This window comes from Antechinus flavipes, chromosome 3, assembly GCF_016432865.1.
Source record: "Antechinus flavipes isolate AdamAnt ecotype Samford, QLD, Australia chromosome 3, AdamAnt_v2, whole genome shotgun sequence".
NCBI classification, from domain to species: Eukaryota; Metazoa; Chordata; class Mammalia; order Dasyuromorphia; family Dasyuridae; genus Antechinus; species Antechinus flavipes.
Window position 1 is genome coordinate 421,653,308 of NC_067400.1, and position 21,789 is coordinate 421,675,096.

Sequence of the window (21,789 nt, forward strand, 5' to 3'; positions counted from 1 at the left end):
AACACTCCGAATCTTAATTGTACTATCATCTCCTCTACATCTCTACATATCTGCCACAAGAATAAAATGAGAAAACTTTGCCAAATGCTTTGCTAAAAATGCTAATAAACTGTCTAACAGTCGCCATTTAGTTTTGCAATTATTTCCAAAAAAGGAAATATAGTCTGCCATAATTTGTGATTGATGGAATCAATGCTTCCTTTCCTAAGCACTCACTAACCATTTCTTTATAGTATGTTTTCAAATTTTGCCAGAGATTAAAGTCATTAGGCTATAGTTTGCAGTTTCCATCTTTCCTTTTTAGAAAAAGATATGACATTTATCCTTCTTCAATCCCATGGTTCCTTTTCCAAGTTCCACAATTTTTCAAATGTCAATGATAGTGGTTCAGCCATGATATTAATCAATTCTTTCATTTCACAAGGATGTAGTTTATCTAGGTCTAGTGATTTCAAATCATTAAGGAAAACTAACTCTTTACTTACAATGTCCACAATTCCATTTTGGATTTCAATATCCTATTATTTTTTGATGTATTCTTTTTTTCTAATCCAAATACAATTCTACTTAGCAAAGAAAGCACATACAAAGTACAAAGCAGCTCCATTTTAATTAACCAACTCTTACTGCAACATCCACTGTGATCCTTTTTTGGACATTTTCCTTTGCAGCTAAAAAACAAAACAAGCCAAAAACAAAAAACTAAACACCTTCTGTTGTCCTTAGCTTTACTGTTCAATTTTAGTTTATTTTGATGTTCATCCTGAAACTATTTTTATAAGACTATGATGTATTTTCTTCTTTATCCTAATTGTGCTTCCATGTTATATTTCCATTTTAAAAAAAGTATTCAATGAATCTTTGTGTATTTGATCCATCACTTTAGATAATCCTCACTCCTTTTCTTACTCTTACAGAATTCCTCTTTGTGTTTTTCAGAATTCTATTCTTGAGTCTTCTCCATGACTTTTGGGATGACATCTTTTGTAAAATTTTCTGTCATGAATCGTAGCTATTTTTTCTTTGAACTCTTTGAAATCTATTATTCCCATATATAACATTATGTTGGATTATACTAAGATTTCCTCTCCTCTATAACAAATTCTTAAAAAGAATGGTCATTAGAAAAATGATAATGAAAAAAAAAAAAAAAAAAGGTCACTCCCAACTTAGTTTCCCATCATTTCTACATTGATGTACAAACATCTATGTTGGCAACAAGTATCTCCCTATTGGTGAGAAGTAGGTCTGAGATAGTAGGTCCTCTTCTTCATCTTTTTTGAGGGGAAAAAAAAAGGAATTATCAAAGCAATCCAGAAAATTATTAGCTGCTCTGTTTTTGAAAGAGAAGGAATTTCAGCAGATATGTGGATAATTGAAATTCCTTATTACTGGCTTATGATCTGTTTCCTGAACTCTTCTATTTCTTCTTCTTAAGTGGTCTATAGTATACTCTAATTATAATATTAGTTCTGTTCACCTTCACCTAAATTTCCTCCACTATGCTTCTTTCTTTGGTTCCGTTCCTCGATTTAATCATGTGAATGAGGAATTGAAGGGAAAACATTTTATTCCTATCCTTTCTAAAAATACTGCGTCTGCATTAAATGCTTATCAAAGACAAGAATAATTTGTATAGCCCACCTGGTAGTTGCCAAAAATATGGAACAAAAAAAATTCATTTATCCTGATCAAGGAAGTCTGAGAAAAATAAGAAGGCAGCAAGTTAGAATAGAAAAAAGGACCCAACCTGAGGGACTCTTTTGTATGGCAGTAGGTGTAACAAATAAAGTTGATTATAAACCAAATAATCCTAAATATGTTGACAGAACTATCTCAACAACAACAACAACAAACAAACAAAACTACACTGCCTTTGAGAAAGGAAAAAACAAAAACAAAAAAACACCAGCAGCCAAAGACACTTCTGGAAGATGGGCACAGCTGCTCGATATGACAGTGACAGTAACAGAAAAAGAAACTGTAAAAGAAGGAAATGTTTAGGGCAAAAAAAAAAAAAAAAAATTAGGCTCATTTTGGCCACAATGAGTTTAAAAAATGACTCTGGGATATCCAGAATAAGACATCTAGGAGATACTTCTTAAGATGGGACTGGAGTTAAAGAGAATGATTCTAACTAAAAATATGGATTTGGAAATCATTTGTGTATAATTCTGTAAAAGTGATAATTGAGTTCATAAGAGCTCAAGATCCCAAACAGTGTGTGTGTGGAGAGAGAGAGAGAGAGAGAGAGAGAGAGAGAGAGAGAGAGAGAGAGAGAGTGTGTGTATGTATGTGGCCATGGCCCAAGATACGGTCCTAGGGAACATGTAAGAAAGGGGGTGGAAATGGATGATCATCCAACAAAGAGTAGTGAATTTTAAAAGTAGGAAAAGAAGAAGAAAAAAAGAGTCACAAAAGTCAAAAAAGAAATCATTTTCTAGGAAGAGGTATGAGTGATATTAACTTACAGAAAGGTGAAATAAGAAAAGATCTAAGAAAAAAAGGCCATCAAGTTTAATGGTTATGAGACCATTGGTAACTTTGTAGTGAATAGTTTCAGTAAAGTGATGAGGATAGAAGTCAGCTAGCAATGGAGTAAGTAGCAAAGAAAAAATATATGTATTATATATGAATGTAGCTAATTCTTTATAGGAGTTTGGCAATGACAGGAAGGAGAAATATAGTAGCCTGAAGGGTTGGCAGGATCAATTAATAGAGGATGGCATGAGCAAGTTTGTAGGCAACTGAAAACAGAAATAGAGTACAAACTGAGGGGAAAGTTCTTGAAGAAGAAAAGATTGAATAACAGATGAAAGGATTAGCTTTGGCAAGAAAGAGAGTCAATAGTGTAGATGAAAAGATGAATTTTGAGTTGTTAAGTTGAGAAGATAAGAATGCTCATATTGAATAGTTTTGAATTCTGTGGTAGAATAGAATGATTTCTCGAGAAAAAAATTTAAATAGCTGTGGAGGGGAGTGGGATAGGATCAATGAAAGTGAGGAGAAGGATTATATAACATAGGAACAGAGAGAAAAGAAAAGTAGAGGTGGTGATCCAGGACTCAGGATAGGCTGAGTTTGAATAGTAGGAAATAAGGAGTCAAGGGTGAATTTGTTAAATATAGAGTCAAGACTATGAAAGAAAATTGAAGACAGAGAAGGGGTAAAGGATTAAAAAAAAAAAAAAAACAAAAAGGGAAGGAAAAAAAAAAGCAAGGAAGAACTATCTTTTGAGGAGAACAAGTAGGTTTAGAAATGAAAAATAGAAATCAAAGGATAAGACTTTATAATTAAAGAGGAGAATTTCAAAGTTAAAAATAATGGAAGTGGCACAGTTATGAAGAGATGATGAAATCTAAGATATGACCATCCTTGATAAATGCAGTAAATATGTAGCTTATGGGAGTAAATATGGAAGTTGAGGTTGAAGAAAAGCTAGCGTATTAAAAGGGATTGTAAAGGGCTGAAACTCTGAATAGGTGCACTGGAATCAGACAAACAAGCACTTAAGGCTAATTACCAATTGGACAATACTCTATTAGCATATGCTTGGGAAATGGTCCTTCTCACTAATTGTAGGAGGGATCAGGGGGTGGAGTAAGACATGCTAGAGTCACTTTGGAGGAGGATGAGAAGACGGGAGGTCAGTCGGTGGAGAGCTTATGGCAATTTTGTTAATCCCCTTCACTTCTCCCCCTAAAGACCAAGGAGTTTTGCTTATCCTGACTCTGGCTGATTCTGAGACCTCCAGGGAGCTAATCCAGATTTCACAGACATCAATACAGAATTTAGAGTTTCATGTAAAAGGCAGGAGTTGGGAACAAAGAGACAGTTAATGAATAAGGAAATAGGCTCACACAACATCCACTACTATTAAAAATACTAGAAAGCTCAGGAATAAATGGAGCCTTTCTTAAAATGATCTGCAGTTATCTGTAATGGGAATAAATTAGGAACCTTTCAATAAGATCAGGGATGAATCAAGAATGTTCATTGTTATTTTTCAATAATGTATTAGAAATGCTAGCATAACCTTAAGGCAAAAATAAATAAATTGGAAGAATAAAAATTAGGCAATAAAGAAACAAAACAATCACTTTTTTCCAGATGGTATGATGATATATTAAGAGAACTCCAGAGAATCAACTAAAAAAACCCGTTGAAACAATGAACAACTTAAGCAAAGTTGCAAGATATAAAATAAAGCTAGCAGAAAGAGATATTCCATTTAAATGAAGTGCAGGCTATATAAAATTCTTGAGAATATATCTGACAAGACAAACCCAGGTACTATATGAATCCAACACTTTTTACACACACACACACACACACACACACACACACACAAGATTTAAAAAATTGGAGAGATATTGATTGCTCATAGTTAGGACAGTAAAATAAAAATGACAACTCTACAAATTAATTTAGTTATTCAGTTCCATAACAATCAAACTACCCAAGTATTATTTTGCAGAGCTAGAAAAATAACAAAATTCATCCTCAGCAACAAAAGTTCAAAAATATCCAAGGAATTAATTTTTTTTTAAGTGAAAGCAGCCTAGCAGTACCAGAATTTCAAACTATATTACAAAGCAGTAATCATCAAAGCAATCTGTTACTGGCTAAAATGCAGAGTGGTGGAACAGTTATTAAGTACACTATACACAGTAGTAATTTATCACAGTAATCTAGAAGCTTCCCTAATAAGATTAAGAAGTTAATCAAGGATGTCCATTATTACCACTATTATTCAATATCATATTAGAACTATGAGCTATAGTCTTAAGAAAAAAATTGAAAGAATAAAAATAGGCAATAAGGAAACAATACTATCATTCTTTGCAAATGACATACTTAAAGAACTGTCAAGCCTCAACTAAAAAACAGTTGAAACAATTAATTACTTTTGTAAAGTTTCAGGATAGTGTCTGATAAACTCAAAGATCAAAGTCTTGGGGACAAGAACGTCTCATCTAGCCAAAAAAAACTTACCATCTAGCATACACCAACACTTTACATCATATATCAAAATTAGATAAAAATGGGTAAATCTCTAGATATGCAGTGTGATAAAATAAATAAATAAGAACATGGAAAAATTTATCTGTCTATGGAAAAGGGAAGTTTAAGACCAAAAAAAAAAAACTGAGATCACAGAAAATAAAATTGATCATTTTGATTACATGAAAGTAAAAAGGATTACTCACAAACAAAACCAATGTAGTCAAAACAAGGAACAAAGCAAAAATTTTTACAGCAAGTTTCTCTGATAAAGGTCTCTCATTTCTCAAGTATCTAGGGAACCAAGTCAAATTTATAAAAATAAGAGTCATTTCCCAATGACTCTTCAATTTATTCATATCAAAGGATAGGAACAATAAGTTTTTAGAAGAAATAAAAGCTATCAATAATCATATGAAAAATGCTTTAAAAGAAATGCAAATTAAAACAACTCTTAGAAAAACACCTCATACTTATCAGACTAGCCAAGATGACAGGGAAAAAAAAATGATAAATGCTAGAGATGTAGAAAAATAGGTACGCTAATGTATTTTTGGTGGAATTGTGAATTAATCCAACTATTCTGGAGAACAACTTGAAATTATGTCCAAAAGGCTATAAAACTGTACATACATAAGGACATGAACTCTGTGACAGATTAATGGAGTGAACTTCAAAGGACGAATGATTGCTAAGTTATGGTGAAAGAAGAGAAAGCAGTAAGCAAGGAGTAAGCAATAAACTCCTCTTTGTGAGCCAATATATTTGAAGTCATGAGATAATGAGCAATTGATTAGAGATATGGTATTTTCCATACCAAAGAGAACCAAGTTTCCACAAGTTTCAAAATATAAAGTATAAAATGAAAAAAAAAAGGCTTTGAGATAAAGGGAAATTTTACATGGAACAAGGATTCCAGAATACAAAATGGAAAAGAGAGCTGAAGATGAATGGGAATAGGAAGTATATATAGGGAAATATAGCAGGGAAAAAGCATTTGGAGTTTTTTAGTTCTGTTTTTGTTTTACCTTTGGAACACAGTGGCTCTCACTCAACAGAACTGGGAAACAAAGAAACAGAAATTCGTTAACCATAGCACTAAGGAAGGGTTAATTAATGGATTGGAGTCCCCCAATCTCCAGGCTTGGATGCAGATGAAGAGCAGAGATTCACTGGTGCTGGTCTTAAGCATCCTGAAAATGGGGAGCAGAGAGGGAGAGAGAGAAAGATGGAGATGGCAGGGAGAAAGATGGAGATGGCAAGGAGATAATGTCTGCGGTCTGGCCAGTAAATACTAGTATCTGATTCCCAGGGACATGACTGGATTCATAAAGTCGCTTCTGTAAGCAATCAAAAACACTTAGAAGATCTCTCACATGTAGAGAATATATTCAGCTTTGTCAGGCCAAGTGCCTAAAAGTTTAGTCCTTGTAGCATTTGGCTTAATGTCTAAGGCTTCACTTCTCTCCAAGATAAGCACTCTGTCTGAGGCCCTGTAGAGCAGCTGTAGGCCTCTGTATGATAAGGCACTGAGCCCAGATGTTATCTGGAATCTGACTATTTACCTCCAAGTTTCCCAAGTATTTTATCAGTATTCTTCTGTTGTCATAAACATTAATAAATTCCAGTGTAGTCCTTTGTGCTATTGTAGCAGCTCAGAATCACCCCCAAAAGTGTCAATACAAACTCAATCTATACTGATCCAAGCAGCACTGAAGCAGAACTTGTTTTAACAATTCTACTAGTCCAAATGAGTTAGATGATAGTAGGAAACTAAAGTAACAACTTGTTATTGAATTGTAGGGTGGCCATAAGCACAGCAGTCAGAAAAAATATATTTTAGAACAAAACAAAGCACAATTTCAGATGAGGTTCATTTGGGCACTTCTAGAAAATAACAGTGACAGGATATACTGATATAGAACTATTAGGGTAGCTTTCCTGAGCAAAGGCATTAAGCTATTAGACAAACAAGGGACATGGAAAACAATAATGAAGCCTGCAAATGATAACTACAAAGAAACAAAATGACATTTAAAAATGGGTAAGTTTAAAAAAATTCTCACACGGAATGACAGTAGGTTTTTATTAACATATTTTACAATGTTGATTATTCCTAGTTTTGTATTTTCTGATTAATTATAAAGATTGATTTAGCATCTACAGTAATGTACTGTACTTAAATGATCATTCATACAAGATACCACACCAGTACATCTTTTTAATAATAATATACACACACATCACTCTAACTTGGACCTGTTATTTTTCAAAGTGGGCTTATAAATTGGGCTTATAAAAGTTATGGGGAAAATCAAAGTTATAGTTTAGCAGCATGCATGTATGTATTCAAGTACAATTTTCAACCAAGTGCTTTTTTCAAAATTTACTGGTGACTAATTCACCAATATCAAAATAAACACTATCAAATACCCAGATTTTTAAAGTTAAGGCTAATATTTTCACTTCACATCCATATGCACAACCATAAAACATTCCACTTTAAATATGTAATCATCAAATTCTGGATACATTATAACTTGTAAATAGAGCATCAGAGTTTCAAACTACAGAATTATTCAAGTTCATGAGTCCTGTAATGGTATTATACTAGAGATGAAAATTAACATTTTGCTCATCAACCACACTTACAAAATGGCCTGGTATTCATAATGACCAATGCAAAAAAATATTACAGGCTGAACTTATGGTACAGTATTTAAAAAAGTAGCAACATGTTGGAAAACACAGTTATTTAGTTAGTGAAATAGAATCATTCTAGACTTACAGAAAGTTATGTTAATATTTTGGAACTTTATATAAAAATAGCAAGCCATTACCATGTATTCTATTGTAGATCTAATGGTCAAATTGCAACTGCTTTGGACCTGTTTGAAAAATGTTTTTCCTTATTTGGATGCTAGACTGTCATTTCTATCATTCTGATGTGATATCATTCAATTAGATCTTAAAATATGGGTCTGCTTTTATTTTATATGTTTTATCACTAGATGTATTTGTCTTGTATTTTACATGTAAAAATTTTATTTTAAAGGACAAGCTATGAAAGGAAGTAGTTTGATAGCATTTTATATGAAATAATCAACCAATGTCTGGATCACTTGAAAAATTATTTGGTAGTATATTTATGTGTTTTTTTCCATATCCTCCCCCTCTTAAATAGACAGTAGATTTAAGCTCAATCCTTTTTTTCTTCTTGTTGAGTTAAAAACACTATAAACATAAGCTGTTTCTCCAGCATTCTTCTGAGAAGAATATAGATGCATTCAAACCAGGGCCACTTCTGTTGAGCTTTTTTTTCTTTTAAAGGAAATCAAGCAGAAAAATCAGTGATTACTCTGCACAAAAACAATACAGATGAATCTCTTGAGTTGACAGGAAAGATCCAAAATCATGTTTCATTTTTAGGACAGTCTGCATATTTCCAATTCAATCACTCAAACACATATCTGGGTTGATAATGAAAGGCAGGCATGCATGGTTATAATTAGAATCTGTCATGTTGTATAGTCTTAGAAAATTTGTATATATAGTAAAATCTATATATTACTACCACTAATAATTTACCCAATTGTAATGGCAAATTTTGGTTTTTGAAAGAGCAAAAAAAAAAAAGAAGAAGAAGAAAGAAGAAGAAGGAAGAAGAAAGAAGAAGAAAGAAGAAGGAAGAAGAAGAAGAAAAGAAAAGAAAAGAAAAGAAAAGAAAAGAAAAGAAAAGAAAAGAAAAGAAAAGAAAAGAAAAGAAAAGAAAAGAAAAGAAAAGAAAAGAAAAGAAAAGAAAAGAAAAGAAAAGAAAAAAAGGAAGAATATACTGTATTACATTAACAGTAGCAATCTAGTTATTTTACAGCTATTTTATTTATTTACCTGGGGATAATATTTATGAAATTCCTGAGAATGAGTTAGATTTTCAGCAACGTCTGAAAGCTTTTAACAGACCTCTCACAATAAGTGAATTTTTTTTTTAAGTTCTACTGTTAGACCAACTTTTACTATACAATATCTCACATAAATCATGTTTTACAATTGTTGTCTAATTACATATGTAGCAAGCAAAAATCTCAAATCAACACAAGAAATGGAAAGGAAAAATTATGCAATATGTTTAGTAGATGCAAATTAAACACAAAGGATGTGGAAGCAGTAAACCTGCAATAACTCAAATCCACTCAAAATATCAAAGAAGTATTTCATCTCATTGTTGGGAGATCTCACTTTTAAATAATTTTGAGAACAAGTTGTGCTTCTTATCAATTGTGGAATAAACAAAAAGCATGAGTACCAAGGAAGTTAAACTTTTCATGGCCTCCCAAAGATTTTTTTTTTTTAAGTTATAGTACCATTAATGTAATATCAACAGCACCTAATTATTGAAAGGCTTAAAAATGGCATGGTTTCTTTTTTTCCAGTGAGTTAATCCCCCAAATTAAGTTAAAGCTTATCTTTGTAAAGCTGGATTCTTAGTAAAGGTGATGGATGATATGGTGTGAAGCTGCAGGTAATAGATGATTTATAGCCCATTATAATGTGGACCCCATCTTTTATTGATGTGATCAAAAGTATGAGAAACCCACTGCTGTTCAAGAACTTTGTATCTTTCCTTGCAAATGTAGAGAGGCTTGCCACGTCTAAAAAGAAAAATGAACATTAAGACAATTAATCTAAAGAAATTTAATTTTTCATATCTGTTTAAGCTAATTCCTCATGACAAGTTACATAGCTTTTTTTGTTTGTTTTATGTTTTCTGATATTTGGGGACTGCATGCTGATGATGGGGAAAGCCTTACAAAACTCAAGTTATAAATAATCCAAATTAGTATCTTCAGAAATGCATATTATGAAATGGAATAAAGCTATCACTAAGAGTGTGACACTTAAAGTAATTTTTCTATGTCAACAATTTTATATTAAATTCTGACACTTCACCTATGGTTACTGCTTTATAGTAATTTCCATACAACATTAGTTTAATAAGGGTTACCATCTTTACATCCTTACCTAAGATCCCGGTCTTCTTCACCATGTGCATCCAGATAAACGGAACCCCAGAGGCAGAAACGATGGCCTCGAATAATAATAATTACCGATGCATTGATCAAAAGAAATATTCCTGTTCCAGCACCACAGTTCTGAGAATGCTAAGAAATATATACATATTTTTAAAAATCGTATTAATGGACTAACAATTTCAAAATAAAGTCAAGAATGAACTATTCAAATGTTTTCCAAATTTAGGAGCTTTTTTTCTCTTTATAAAAGTTTAATAACAAATGAATACAAAATTCTCAGGCTATGATTTTATTTCATTATGTGGCATTTTATCAAAGCATATTTGGGATAGAAGAAGTAAAAAAAAATCACATAAGAATATTGGGAACCATCAAATATTTGCTCAAAATAGTTCAACATTAAATGGTATGCAATATGAAAGGAGAGTGAAAATAAACTAATATAATCTTAAGGGTTATATCACTTAGCTTTATCCCCAAGGACTATTCTTCTGTCTTATCTCTAGATGAAAAAAAAGAAAACTATATCCTTTCTCTTTAAGGCAGGAATTCTTAACTTAGGGTCTATGATCTTAAAAAAAAAATTCTGATAAGTATTCAACATCTGTATCCTACGCATTTTGATTTAGGCATTTAAAAATAGCAAGAGAAAATGTCCACACACTTCATCAAACTGCCAAAGATGTCCATGACATTAAAAAAGGTTAAGAATACTTGCTCTAAGAAATATTTTGGTATCTGAGTTTAAGAAACTCACTTGAACATGAATAATTTAAAGCTTTCTTTTTAGAAATGTTAGGTCTTTTGCCATCTCTTACCAGTACACATTCGCAGTAACTTTGTTGTTTGCAGCAAAGTCCTTTCAGGCAGACAAAAGTACCACAAACAAGGCATACAGCAGGATCTTTAGGAACTTTAGTGCACACACTACAAGTTTTTCTGTGGTAGTACTGAAAGATGGTATTATAGTTCTCAGGCAACTGTAATAAGTGTGGTAAGTCCCATTTTGATTCCTGGATAAGCAAAACCTAAAATATTATCAAAAATAATCATTAAGATTATGTAATTCTATTATGACACCAAAACTCACTTTTTTCCCCATAAACATAGGTAATAATATTATAATATGACAAGTCTGATTGATTTAAGGGAAAAAATCCATGCTTAAAATAAATTCTGTCTCTTAAGATATAGCATTTTAACATAAAGAATGTGAAATTTTAAAATGCTAGTAGATTATGAAACCATGTTTTAAACTCTAATAAGTAATCAAAGAATATGTGATTTTAAAGGAAGTTCATGTTTTAATTAAATCATAACAGAATATTTAAAATTTGTTGTTATACTTTTCTGTTTTTTAAACAAATATACTATAACATATGTTATGATTCATTCTGGCTGGTTACATCAGTCCCTTCTTCTAAAAGGGAATTATACAACTAGAAATAGAATGTGATTTCATAACATAAATATAATCCTGGACACTAAAGGAATTCTATTTTCATCATACTAATAATTTGTTTATTCAAAAGTAATTCAGTGGGGCAGCTAGGTAGTGCAGTAGATAGAGGATCAGCCCTAAAGTCAGGAAGACCTGAGTTCAAATTTGACCTCAGACACTTAAAACACTTCCTAGCTGTGGGACCCTGGGCAAGTCACTTAACCCTAATTGCCTGGAGGGGAGGGGAGAAGTACTTCAGTATGCTTGCTCGGGAACATTTAAAAGTTTCAATTCTTTTGTTCTACCTCAAGTCTAAATCTATTGAAATCCTAATACTGTTGAGTCACTCCAAAATGTGCTTAAATCTGATTGCCTGAACTGTAACATACAGGTATGTTTCCCACTCTAATTAAGTTTGGGGGAAAAACATTTATTCTTTCTGCAAAGTACTTCTTCAATGGTTTGTATGATATTTATTAAAAAGATTCTGTAGTTAGGGAAGAGTATCACTATGATTATATTTCTTGAAATCTGGACCCTGGATAATTCAACCTGTTAAAACTATTTACTTCAATAACCAAGATTGCTACTTTATATGCATATATATTCAACACAGATAAGAGAACTCAAGAACAGTCAAATGATCAACTATTATCCACTTCTGGTGGTTCATTCAAATACATATTATATGCCAAAAGAAGATTAGAAAATATTGATAAAGATTGAACTATTCAAATATTTTCCAAATTTCGGAACTTTTTTCTCCTTAGAAAAGTTTAATAGCAACTGAATATGAAATTTGGAAAAGAATCTGCAGACTATAGAGTCAAAGGTAGCTTTTTCATATTTGTTATCCATTTGAAGGCAGAAATACAGAAGATAAAAGTAATTTTTATAAGTGAAAAAATAGCTAAGAAGATGGTATTTGGGAATGGCATACATACTTCTGGACTAGAGGCAGCATTACAATTCTCTAGTCAGGGAATGGAGTACACTTGGCAAAAAAGGCTAATAAGAATATATTTGCCAAGTGTGCTTCAAAATTAATGAAAAAGGGCTTTAAAAGTAAAGAATGGAAGCGAGAAAATTGTTTATATTTATCGATCCATATCCATAGCACAGATATTACAATATATAAAGAAAATGGCAAAAAAAAAAAAAAAGGAAGGAAGGAAAGAAAACAGCAATTGAGACTCCCAGAAGTTCACCACACAAAAATTCAAGAAAAGAGCAAATAGTAAAAAACCATAAATTCCAATGTAGAGGTTTATGAAACAAGCAAGATGAATCAGAAGACCTAATGTAGTAAAATCTCAAGTAAAAAGGGAAAGTGAAATAGAATTGTTTATTTAAAAGATATGTTCATTTGTAGAATTCCAGAAACAAGAGTAGTAAAGTACAAAGTACAAAGGAAAGCATCTCTAGTGAGTAGAGAGTAGGAGAAATTAGGAATTTTAAAAGATAGACACATGAGGGCAAGTACATTCCAGATATGAGAGCCTCAAGGGCCATTGTGAAGAATAAGAGTTTAGGTAACCTAATGTATAATAATCCTATAAAAGTTGTGACAAGCTTTAAACATCAGAAAAAAATGAGTTTATATTTAAGAATACAGGCAATATAAATAGGGAGCCATTTGACTCGTTCATTACAGTGTTTTAGAAAAACGCTTTGACATTCTATGGAAAGACCTGAAGCAGAAATATAAATTAGGAAGTGACTGTAGTAGTCTGGCCTGGAGAAAGTTGATAAGGACCTGAGCTATATTTCATGTGAATGGAGAGAGGGAAACTTGTGGAGATCTGTTCTAGAAGCAGAATTGACAAGACTGGCAACTGACTGAATAGATGGGATGAGTGAGAATGTGTGAGCTGAGGAGTCCAGGCTAACTGAAGGTAGTGGTGACTTGGATAGAAAGGAAGTTTGTAAGAGCAATAGATTTGGGGGATTCAGGACAGGGGAGTGAAAGGGGGAAGAAAATGTGCCTGTTTTGACACTCTTGAGTTTGGGACATTCTGTTTGAAATGTCCAAATTTGAGTTTGTGGTATAGGAATGAAGAATGTTATTAGCACAGAAATGATTACTGAATCCAAAAGAGATGATGAGGTCCTTAAGTTAAAAGTATAGAGAGATTGAGCTATAGACACTCACAGTTAGGAGGTGGAATGTTAATGATGACCCAGTAAAAGAGCCTGAGAAGGAGCAGTTAGACAAGAGAATCTAGAGAATACTGTTTCTCAAAGACACAGGGAGGGAGATTATCTAGAAGACATCTCTCCAAAGTTACCAATAATCTCTTAAATGCCAAATCTAAGGGAACCTCTTTAGAGTATTTAACACTGCCAACCATCTCCTCAGGCATGTTCTCTCTTCTTTGGTTTTCACAACACTGCTGCCTCTATCTATAATCTGACTTTTTCAGGCCTCTTTGCTGAATCTTTATCCTGTTGTTCCCCCAAATCGGGGTTATCACCCAAGATTATGTTCTGGGACCTCTTCTCTCTCTCTCTCTCTCTCTCTCTCTCTCTCTCTCTCTCTCTCTCTCTCTCTCTCTCTCTCTCTCTTTTTGATATGCTTTCAGTGGATATCATCACTTCTCAGTTTCAATTATCAATTCAATACAGATGATTCACCTATACATTCAGCCTGAACAGCCTTTTATAATTATATGTCTTATAAACATTTCAAACTCAATGTATTTGAAATAGAAATAATTAATTTTCCCCCTAAACCAATGGTGGAGAATCTTTGGCTCACAGGCCATATAATCATTTGGTCTGATCCTGTTCAAGGAATTCACAGGTTACAACAACTTCTCACTGCTAAAAGTTCTTTAATAATTTTTTATGACCAGTGAATGATGTTACAAATATTCAAATGACCTTGGGCAGAAAAAAAAAATGATTCCCTATCCCTCCCTAAACCCATCTCTCTTCTAAACGTACTTTAAAAAAAATAAAAAACAAAACAAAACCTGAGAGAATCATCATTCTTCCAGTTATCTGTGTCTGTAACTTTAGCATCCTTCTCAACAACTTGCTTTCACCACTCATATCCATTCAGCTGTTAAATCTTGTGATATCAGACCTTCCCTCTAATATAACCAGTGAAATCAGGTACATGCCATATTTTGCCCCAACTGTTATTGATCTCCCTTCTATTGATCTCCCTGCCTAAAATATCTTCTCACCCTATCCATCTTCTACATGGATGCCAAAGTGATTTTGCAAAAGTGTAGATTAGACTATATCACCACTAACCTTATTTGAAAAAAACTTCAGTGGTTACCTACTATCATGAAAATAAAATATTAATGTCTGGTAATGCTCTTCTCAAACTGGCTCCTTTCTAACATTCTGGTCTTCTCACACTCTTTTGCATATACTTAAATGATTCAGCTACACTGAACTTATACTATCTATTTCTTAACACAATACTCCACACACATTACTCCACACCTACTCAGTGGCTAATCATCCATACCTGCAATGTGATTTCTCAGTTTTTTTTTTTCAAGGCTCATCTCAATCATCATCATCTGTAAGACTTCTCCTGGTTCTTCTATCTGCTTGAGCCATCCTCTCTAAGATCACCTTCCTTTCAGTCGGTGTATATATCTTGAATGCACCCCTTCATTTATAAATTGAATTTCCTATAAGTTGTTGGTAAGCTCCAGGAGAGCAGTCATCATTTTTGTGTTTCTGCCTTCCTTTATATTCAGAGCAAAGTGCCTAGTGCATAATAAGCACCTAAATGATGGTGAATGATTAATTCCATGGACTAAAATTCTTCAGGTAAAGTCAGCCCAGGAGCGATGAGAAACTCAGAAATTAAACTTTAACATTCATTTAAAAAATTTTGATTCCATCTTCTCTCCTCTCCTGAAACCCCTCCTTCACTCATCAAAAATAAAAGCAATATGATACTCATTATGTATGTGAAGTCATATAAAAAACATTTCTATTTATTTTTTTTCTTTTTTAAAACAATTTTTATTTTGAAAGAAATTCTAAAGAAAGGGAAACTATTTCAGTAAGGAAGAAAAACAAGAAACCAAAGACACTAGTGTAAATCACAGAAAACATCAATTTAATTCTTAGATTTTTTTTAAAAAGGTATTTTTGTGTGTGTGTACATATATATACATATATATATATACATATATATGAGAAACATCAATTTAACTTTAACTTAGATTTTTTAAAAAGATATTTGTGTGTGTGTGTGTATGTGTGTGTGTGTGTGTATGTATGTATATATAAGAAACATGGTAACAAGGAAATGTAACACAGATAAATAAAAACTATGGCATGGTCTTACAAGAATAGTAACATTAACGAGGGAAAGGGATAGTGCAGTGGATAGAACATTGACCCTAAAGACAGGAGGACGTGAGTTCAAATTTGACCTCAAGACAATTACAGGTGTACGACCTTGGGCAAATCACTTAATCCCAATTGTGTGTGTGTGTATGTGTGTTTGTAATAATTGCCACAGTTCAGATTAGGCAGAGACTGATAAAGAAAACTAAAAACAAAAGCTTTAAAAAAGGGGTTAAAAAAAAAAAGGGTTTGGTTTTGTTTTTAAGTTATATTTAAGGAAAAAAAAATCAAAGAACTGCAGTTATACAGGATGTATGAGAGCAGAAACAGAAAGCAAAGCAGCTCAATTCTTTGACTGGTGGGGATTCTGTGATGGATATTTGAAATCAGAAAGATCAGAAAAAATGACATATAAATATACATATGTATGTGTGTGTGTGTGTGTGTGTGTGTGTATATACACACACACATACATACATATATATATATAAAAGATTAGTCCAAATATAAGTTTATATGTAAGTCTGATAAGATTAGAGTGAGACAGCACTAACTGCTCTTGATTAATTCACTTGCTTTAAGATAAACTACATCCCCAGACATTTGAAAGAATTGGTAGATGTGATTGTTGAACTACCATCAATGATTTCTAAAAGATTGTTTAAGAAAAATATGCTGCAACCCTAGAAAAAGACAATTATTTTTAAAAAAATTGGGGAAGAAAATAAAATGTTTAAAGTACAGGCCAGTTAAGATGACTTAAATTCCTTACCAATTCTAGAACAGATTTTTTAAAAAGATAGCTAGTGAACATCAATATAAATGAAAAAGAAAGTAGTGATAGATCTAGCCAGTATGTCTTTAACAAGAATAGATCATGCTAGACTAACTCAATTTAATTTTTGAAAGGATTACTTAACAGATCAGCAGAATGTTGTAAATATAATTTACCTAAATTTTAGTGAAATTTTCATAAATTATCACATTTTATTCTTCTGGGAAAGATAAAAGTTATTATGGTCTAGATGAGAATATATTTAGATGATTTGGAGCTTGCTGAACAGCACTCATCAGTGAAGTACCATATGGACCTGTGCTTGACTCTATGCTAATTAACCTTTTGATCAATGCTTTGAGTAAAGGCAGAAATGACAGGCTTATCAAATGTGCAAAAGACACAAAGTTATGAAGGATAGATAATGCATTGGATGACAGAAAGGATCTAAAGATATTTTGAAAGTCTAGAAAGTTAAGAAGAATTGCTAGCATTTATACATCACTTTACAATTTGCAATACATGTTACAAATATTATCACATTTGAACCTCATGACAATCCTGGGAGGTGGTGTCTACTATTATTTTCATTTCTTTTCCCAGATGAGGAAATTAAAGCAGAGAGAAATTAAGTGATTCGCTTAAAAAAAAAAAAAAAAAAAACGCTATTAAGTGTCTAAAGCTAATTTGAACTCAGACCTTCTTGACTTCAATTTAAGCTACATCACTTAGCTGCACTGGAATCTGACTGAATCTTAAAAAGATGCAATTTCACAGGGAAAAAGATGTACATTCTTACTTTTGAATTCCAAAAAAACTTTTTTTTACAATGTGATTAGGAAATATTTCTTACACAGCAATTTATTTGAAAAAGATTTTGAAGATTTTAGTGCAAGTTCAGTATGAATGTGATATGGCAACTACAAAAGCTAGTGAATCTCAGGCTGCTCAAAGAGAAGCATGATTTCCAAAAGTAAGATTATGTTCATGACACACCACTTTCAGAGTACTACTTTTGGTTCTGAATGCCACAGTTTGGAAAGGATACTTATAAGCTGGACAACAAATAAGAGGACAACAAAAATGATGAAAAGCCCTCAGTCTATGACACATGAATAATGGTTGAAGGAACTGGGGGTATTTAGCCTGGAAAAAGGGAAGATTAATGAGGTAAAGAAGTATTGTTGTTCAGTCACATTTGACTCTTTGTGATCCCATATGAGGTTTTCTTGGCAGAGACTCTGTAGTGGTTTGCCATTTCTTCTCAAGCTCATTTTACAGATCAGGAAATTAAGACAAACAGGATTTAGTGACTTGCTCAGGGTGTCTGAAGCTGGATTTGGACTCAGAAAGATGAGTCTTCGCAACTCCAGGTCCAGTGCTCTATCTACTATGCCACCTAGCTAAAAAAGGTCTTTCATGACAGAGAGATTATGCTCAAATTCTATGGCTCCAGAATGCAGAATCATCTAAGAATGATGGGTGAAAGCTGACAAAAGACTGACCTAAAATTAATGTAAAGAAAAACATCCTAAAATGTGAGCTATTTAAAAGTATAATTAGTTGCCTTGGAAGGTGGCAAAGAGGTCTGGGGACAGAATAGAGTCATTTGAATTCCACAGGGTATTTTCTAATTTTTTTCAAGGTACAATTTGGATTAGATGGGTCCTAATAATGCCATACCTCAAAGTTTAGTGAGTCTATGAAGTATCAGACCAAATTTTTATAAATTTCCTATCTCAAAACAGGAAAGCTATATTAATACTTACATTTTTCATCAAAATTTACTTAGCATGTCTGCATCCAACTGCATATTAAAAGTTAGAAACTGTGTACTAAAATCTGAGGTCATTTTACTATTAAATAGTGCTAACCAGATCATACTTATAATGGATAAAATTAAGCTTGAGTTTATTCATATAAAAACATGGGTTGCAGGAACACCACATACTGACTGTATCACTTAAGACTTAAATATGACAACACTCCAACAGATTCAATGGGTCAAAAATCCCCTTTGAATTGATTGCAAAACATATGTATCTCAATATTTATGAAAGAGAAACCTGATTTTTTTAAATGAGCAAATGCTGTTATCAAAAAGATGACTAATAATATGAAACATCTTCCTGAAATATGGACTTTCTCCTATCAAGCAAAGCCATTTTTATTCAATTCTTTCAAACACTGGTTATTATCAAGGAATTGTAAATTAATTTGTCTCTTACCCCATTAGTACACGGCCAGGATGCCAAGCAAATTCTTCTTTCTTTACATACCTTTACTTGTTCTGCATGTCTTTCAGAAAATGAAGTTACTTCAAAGCACCACTGAGGTATGATGTCAAATGCTGGAACAGACCAGTCAAGGCAGGCAGCACTGGTGAATGGATGAGCTGTTTGACTAAAAGATGGTAGAAGCCCCAAGCAGCTAGCAAGAACGGTAAATTCTTCTTCTTCCTTTTCAATATCAGACAGAAAATTTTCACATCATTTTGTGAAGTATATTTCCTATTATATCAGAACCTGTATGTATCATTCTTGATTGTAGGACAGTAAAAAGGCAATTTTCTGGCAGAACCAGCCAAAGAAAAATGAGTTAAGAAAGAAAAAAGTTCCTAGAAAGACTATCTCCATTCTGTTCGAAATATTCTCTGAAATTTAATTAATGAGAGTATAAAATATAAAAATATGCTTTTATAATTCATTCTGTGATACAATGCTCCAAGGATCGATCACTTTACCCATGTGAATACTGCTTACATTGTTGTAAGATATTACCCTTCTACAACTCTTCAATTTTGTTTTGTTTTTATTTTGTGAATTGCTGTATCAAAAAAATCAGTCACCTCACATTCAACATGGTGATCAGCCTCTTCAAATTTAGCAAGACTTCTTCAGACAATAGACACATATTTTATTACTGAGCAAATAACCACAGTTATTCAAGCTTAGGGCAAAATTTATGTTGGCATTGCCTTTAAGAACCCCAAATCACTTCCATGTAATACTTGAGTAAGAACTCAAGTAGGACTTCGGTGGAGAAATAATTATACATTTTTAACAACAGCATGGGGTTTAATAATGTTTATTTCTAAAGAGTCGATTAAAATTGGTTTCTACAATTACATCTGGCCCCAAATATTTATCCAAATAAAGAAAGCTAGCACAAATATAAATACACTTACAGAATTTGCCTACAAAATTAGACTTAAGCACAGGTACAGATAAAAACTGTTTTGAATCAAAAAGACAGATAAATACAGGGTCTTAATGGAGTCTATAGTAGAGGCTTGGATAAAGAATCTACCTAGCTCCTGGGTTGGTATTAACTCATAAACAGGAGAAATTTTAAACAATTAAAAAGTCTGGATGTGGATTTTAAATTGTGAATCAGTAAATAAATGTACTATAGTGAACTGCAAACCAGGGCAATCAGAATTTCACTAAAATTAAAAAGATATGCTCTGACCTTTAATAATGAAAAATTTGATTATCTTAAAAATGCCAAAATTCATTGACATGAACAACTATAGTGGAAAAACATTACATAAAAGCTGAAATAATCAACAGCTCAAATTTGTACCTCAGGACAAACATAGACTGATGAAATACAAAGTAGACTTGGGGTAGAACAGCAATCTTCCTGACACAACCCAACAGGATGGAAGAAATACTCTAAGACAAGGTCTAACCCATGTGAAGTACAAACACCTCCAAGCTAGTTACACAGAAACAGCAAGAAGGGAGCTCTTGTGCTAACTCTTGGCTAAACTGGGTTTGACTGGAGGCTCAGATAGAACCATAGGAACTTTCACGTCTCAGATAATGTGGGGGAATCATGGGTCTGAGTCCAGGAAGACTGAAGAATCTCTGCTGATTAGGGATGCCAGACCCAGTTGTGTGACAGAGAAAGCCCTGGATGAGAAAGAACCAGAACATTAGATTGAGTGTAAAAGCAGTGGAGCAGGGAACTGCTGGCTATGGGCATTTGCCAGAGGATGAATATTTTAATTTGGGATTCTAGGTCAGAGGACAGCTGAATTGAAGCTAGAGATATCATCCTCCTCACCCCAGCATTAGAGATGCTTATTTTAAAGAAGAAAGAATCCAACCATAAAAATTTACTATGGGAATAAAGAATACCAGGTTTCATTTTCAGAGGAGGACAGTAAAGTTTAAAAAGCCTCTTATACCCCAAAGAGTAATGTTAAATGGTTACCTGCCCAGAAAGAATTTGTAAAATAACTCAAAAAAGACTTCAAAAATCAAATGGAGGAAAACCAAACAAAAATATTAGAATCATACAAGAAAAACAATAAGATAATGGGGAAAAAAAGTTAACTAATTAGAAAAGGAGATGTAGAGTGTTAAAGAAATAAATTCTTTGACAATTAGAATGGGCAAGGGGAAGTCAGAGAAGATATAAGAGAACAAGAAATAACAAAATATAAAGAATGAAAAAATATAACAGAATGTGAAACATCTTATAAAAAAATAACATATCTTAAAACAGATCAAAAAGAGAAAACACAAGAATAATTGGACTACCTGAAAATAATCTTGACTACTTTCTTGAAACAATAATGCAAGAAATAATCAAAGAAAATTGTCCTGAAGTGACAGGACATAAAGGGAAAGTAGAAATAGAGAAAGTCTACTAATCACCACATTAAAGAGATCCTCTGTGGAAAACACATAGGAATATTGTTGCCAAATTTCAAAACCCCCAGATCAAAGAGAAAATTTTGCAAGAAACAAAAGAAAAAAAATTCAAATATATTAGAACTACAATTAAAATAGCACAGGACTTATCAGTAGCCATAATAAAAGACTACAGGTCCTAGAATAATATATTCTGGCAATGGCTTATCTAGCAAAACTATCTATAATACTGAACAAAAAAAAAAAAAGAACATTCAAAAAACTTGCAGGTTTTCAGTTCTTTGTCTCAAATAAACCCAAATTTAGAAAATTTAACATATAAGAGCCAATATCAAAGATTAATTTCAAGAACTCAACATGAACAAAGTGTTTATATTTTATATATATGTTTAAGATTGATACAAATAATTGGGCGTCTTAAAAGAAAGATTGGGTCTAAGACTATAAAGCAAAACTATCTAGTTAAAGGTAACAATAGTAATTCTGATCTTTACAACAACCCTATTATAATCCCCATTTGATAGATACAGAAATTGGGGCTAAGCAAGGGTA

At 32.6% G+C, this 21,789-nt stretch overlaps 1 protein-coding gene across 1 annotated transcript in view; it reads right to left on the reverse strand.

Moving 5' to 3' along the window:
* Positions 1 to 8,864: 8,864 nt before the first annotated feature.
* Positions 8,865 to 21,789, reverse strand: part of UBR3 (ubiquitin protein ligase E3 component n-recognin 3) — a 266,439-nt gene continuing 253,514 nt past the window's right edge. The window contains exons 36-39 of the mRNA XM_051986192.1: positions 18,853 to 19,032; positions 10,853 to 11,062; positions 10,024 to 10,163; positions 8,865 to 9,653 (exon numbers count right to left, since the gene is read on the reverse strand). Coding sequence (XP_051842152.1) covers positions 9,536 to 9,653; positions 10,024 to 10,163; positions 10,853 to 11,062; positions 18,853 to 19,032 — 648 coding nt within the window. The 3' untranslated portion in view covers positions 8,865 to 9,535. The remainder of the gene's footprint in view (positions 9,654 to 10,023; positions 10,164 to 10,852; positions 11,063 to 18,852; positions 19,033 to 21,789) is intronic.